This window comes from Pinus tabuliformis, chromosome X, assembly GCF_031772625.1.
Source record: "Pinus tabuliformis cultivar Carrire ecotype Pingquan chromosome X, CPIR1, whole genome shotgun sequence".
Taxonomy (NCBI): domain Eukaryota; kingdom Viridiplantae; phylum Streptophyta; class Pinopsida; order Pinales; family Pinaceae; genus Pinus; species Pinus tabuliformis.
This window is the reverse complement of record NC_142308.1, coordinates 1,159,786,403-1,159,790,191: the sequence shown is the minus strand read 5'-3', so window position 1 is coordinate 1,159,790,191 and position 3,789 is coordinate 1,159,786,403. Positions and strand designations below refer to the sequence as shown.

General features: G+C 40.1%; 1 protein-coding gene across 1 annotated transcript; it reads right to left on the bottom strand.

Moving 5' to 3' along the window:
* Positions 1 to 213: 213 nt before the first annotated feature.
* Positions 214 to 2,372, bottom strand: LOC149144017 (sugar carrier protein A-like). Its single transcript, XM_089449594.1, has 2 exons — positions 1,870 to 2,372; positions 214 to 984 (listed from the first exon to the last, which is right to left on the bottom strand). The coding sequence occupies exons 1-2, from the start codon at positions 2,311 to 2,313 to the stop codon at positions 535 to 537; spliced, it is 894 nt and encodes a 297-aa protein (XP_089305720.1). The 5' UTR covers positions 2,314 to 2,372; the 3' UTR covers positions 214 to 534.
* Between the last annotated feature and the right edge of the window lie 1,417 nt (positions 2,373 to 3,789).

Sequence of the window (3,789 nt, the reverse complement as noted above, 5' to 3'; positions counted from 1 at the left end):
ACTTTCTGCATATGCATTTATATGAAACGACATGAAGCTTCTATATATGTGTCAAACACCTCTATATACGAGTGGAAGTGCATGAGTGTTTTTTTACATATCCATGAGAAACTACTTATATGTGCATACACATATATGGGAGTGCTTTTTACATGTGCGGAGGAAACAATTTCTATGTGATTCATTATATATCCATGTATGGAAACACTGTACATATACCCTTCTATATATGTGGAGATAAATCCTACTTAAATACACATACACTTGCAAGTTACAATAAAGAGTGGAGCAAACTCATAAACTAAATTACTCTTTACATCAATCACAGAACCTAAATTAGTCTTTACATCAATCACAGATGTGGTTGCTTCAAAGTCTGTGCCGCCTCATCCACGGGTGGAACTATATTCTTCCAAAACCAATGCTTTCTCCATTGAAAAATCATTTCTTCGATGGGTACACCCTTAGTTACACCCTTAGTTTCTGGCAAGAAGAGGTATACAAAGATACAACCTAAATTAGTCTTTACATCAATCACAGATCTGGTTCCTTCAAAGTCTGTGCCCCCTCATCCACGGGTGGAACTATATTCTTCCAAAACCAATGTTTTCTCCATTGAAAAATCATTTCTTCAATGGGTACACCCTTAGTTTCTGGCAAGAAGAGGTATACAAAGACAGTCATGATACAGATCCAGCCTGCAAAGAATAGGAAAATCCCATACTTGAAAGTACATAAAAGAGATAGGAAGGCCTGTGCAATTGCAAATGTGAAAAGAAAGTTCACAGAGACAGTTATGGCCTGTCCAGCAGAACGGGTTTCTAGTGGGAAAATTTCACTTGGCACAGTCCATCCAAGAGAACCCCATGACCACCCAAATCCAGCCACAAATAAACAGATAACTGTTACCACCAATGCTGAGAAGCCTTTGGATAGTTGTTTGTTTCCTCCGAACTTTACACTCAAGATTATGCCAACAGCAACCTGTCAAAAGATAGGACAATATTGTTACTGACGGGTCCAACAGGAAGCAACCCAAAAAGAAAGGCCAAAAAAACTTTCCATAAGCTGCTACTAAACTTTTCTTAAACAGACAATAGTAATTCGAGGGCTTTTCTTCCCAGTGCAACCAGTTGTTGGGATTAAATAAGGGGTTTGGAATTTGGAACTTTGAAAACAGGTTCGCATGTCCCTGTTACACATGGCATGGCATATGAACTTGGAGTCACTACAAAATCCCTCTTTACAAGCTACTTAATGGATGTGGTCACAACTACTAATTTAATTAGAGAGATTTTACAACCAATTTCCCCCTAACACTTACAGCAATTCCTATCCTTTTAAGAAGTCATACAGGCTTCCATGCCGAATAAAAGAAACCAGGAATACAATTGAAGCATATTTATTCTAGCTTTCCTCTCACTTACTCGGCTCATATAGGCAAAACTCAGGATTCCGATTCAACTCTGCAAATGTAAGTGGAACAGGCCACAAAAGCACTCAAGCACAGATAGCAACAATGGTTTCAACCAACCCCTAAAAGAGAAAGCATAATATCGGGAGCTTTGTTTCCCTGGTGTAAAAGTAAGGGACTGATGCACTTCCCACAGTTCAAGCCTTATTTTGAACTAATATTCGATTAAAAATCATCAAGTGCATTTGGCTCCTAGAGTTGAAACACAGGAATCCTCCAAAAATATAGTTTTCCTTCATGGGGGCATCCCTAGCTATGGTGAAAACATGGGTGTCTAATAACCCTGGGTTTCACCATCTGAAAAGCCACATACATCGAGGATGTATGCTGACATGCTTGAAAACAAGATGCAACAAAATTAAAAAAGGTCTGCCGTGTGTCAGCTTTGCTCTTACCTGACATGATATCATCAGAATACCACCACCAAAAAACAAGGTTCTGCGGCCCAACCTGTCAACAGTTGCAATTGATACCAGGGTGGAAAGTACAAGAACAGCTCCGGTTAAAACAGACGAATACAGGGAAGCATTTGAACCAAAGCCCAAACTGCCGAAAAGAACAGGGGCATAGAACAATATGGAATTGATTCCAGTCAAGATCTGAAACATGGGCAGGCAGATGGCCATCACTAGCTGTGGCCGATTCCTCCTCTCCAAAATATTCCTGAATGGATGTTCGATGGCGTTAGCCAATGCACTTGCATCCAGCATATCCTCATACTCTGCATCTACATGCTTGGTGCCCCTGGTCTTCTCCAGGATAGCGCGGCCTTTCTCTAGATGCCCGCGTTCTATCAGACTGTTGGGAGTCTCGGGAAGGAGGATCCCTCCAATTGTCATGAAAAGTGCAGGAACTGCAGCCAAACCCAGAGAAAGGCGCACTGAGCATCTGCACACCCACACCAATATATAATGCCATCAACACCACACACTGGATCGGGTCTGAAACAGCTTACCGGGCAAGAAATAGAGAGCAAAATAGCGATCGAGACATCATAGAAACCCAAATAACCCTAACCCTAACAGTCACTAATTCAAGGGACTCCAATGAGGACAATGAATCCTAACAAAATTAACCACACTATATGTACCAGTAAAAGAGCTGCCCAGACAAAAGGCCGCTTCCTCTATTGCCCACTTCACAGAAACCGATCTCGGCCACTTCTACGCCGACGCACTGAGCATCTAAACACCCACACCAATATGTAATGCCATCAACACCACACACTGGATCGGGTCTGAAACAGCTTTACCGGACAAGAAACAGACTTGTTATTCTCATTGCAGACCGATAATCTTATGGTATTTCCCTCGCTGGAGAGCAATGGCGATTTCATTCTCAGGCCTTGACAACGCGGCTTTTGCAGCCCTAACCCAATAGCTTCCCTGAGAAAATCGATATTAGCAGGGGGCTTTTGCAACGTTGCATATTCTTGGCACAGAATAACCTCAGAGTAATCTTCAGCGTTCTCCTTAATAAAACTCTGCACGAACGCTTCTCTGCAGGTCCCCGCCCTCCTCTGGAGCGACTCCGCCTGCGCCCTCCTCAACATCCCCGCCCTCCTCTACATCAAACGTTGATATCCACGCGTCATGACGGGTTCGATAACGGTTTTTTTAATGTTTTAAAATATTTCTTATTAAATTGGACGGCTGATTTTACTTCAATCGTCTAACAAAAGATCCGACGACTACGATTAAGACAGAAAGGCATCTGGGGGAGTTCATCTCAGAGGGAAACGCCTTACGGCGTAATTATTGATTAATTAATGAAACAAAGTTAAATAATTTGTAAATTAGGGTTCTACAATCATATCATCAATAAAAATATTATATTGTAATAAATAAATTATTATTTCTATATTATAAATCAAATCAATTTTTTTATTGATGATGAAGATGATTAATGCTCATTATGACCAATGTGGTCTATTCGACCTAAAGAAAATAAGAAATTAATTATGATTGTTCAACATCTTATTTTTATGATAAAAAGGAAGAAGAAAGAAGTGCTCCAAGATCACTATAGTTAGGCTAACTTAAAAATTCAAGAAGATTGGAACCATGCCAAACGTTGTGGAAATGAGACAAGATGTGAGTAAGAGTGGGGAAATCTAAGAGGAGGTATTTTTCATCTTCCACTCTGGCAATCTAAGAGGAAGTGTTTTTCATCTTCCACTCTCTTAATATCACAAATGGAACTTTTTCTTTTGTCCTTGAAATTTTTGAAATAGACCAACATCCAATTTCACTATCAAACTTATGGGAGTTATTTCTTATCTTAACAATGTTCATTTTTTTCTTAGCACTAATCAA

Excerpts from the sequence above, each read along its gene's own strand:
- LOC149144017 (XM_089449594.1), bottom strand. The coding sequence starts at position 2,313 with ATGACAATTGGAGGGATCCTCCTTCCCGAGACTCCCAACAGTCTGATA. Across the intron at positions 985-1,869 it reads TTCTGATGATATCATGTCAG|GTTGCTGTTGGCATAATCTT; the intron begins GTAAGAGCAAAG and ends ATCTTTTGACAG.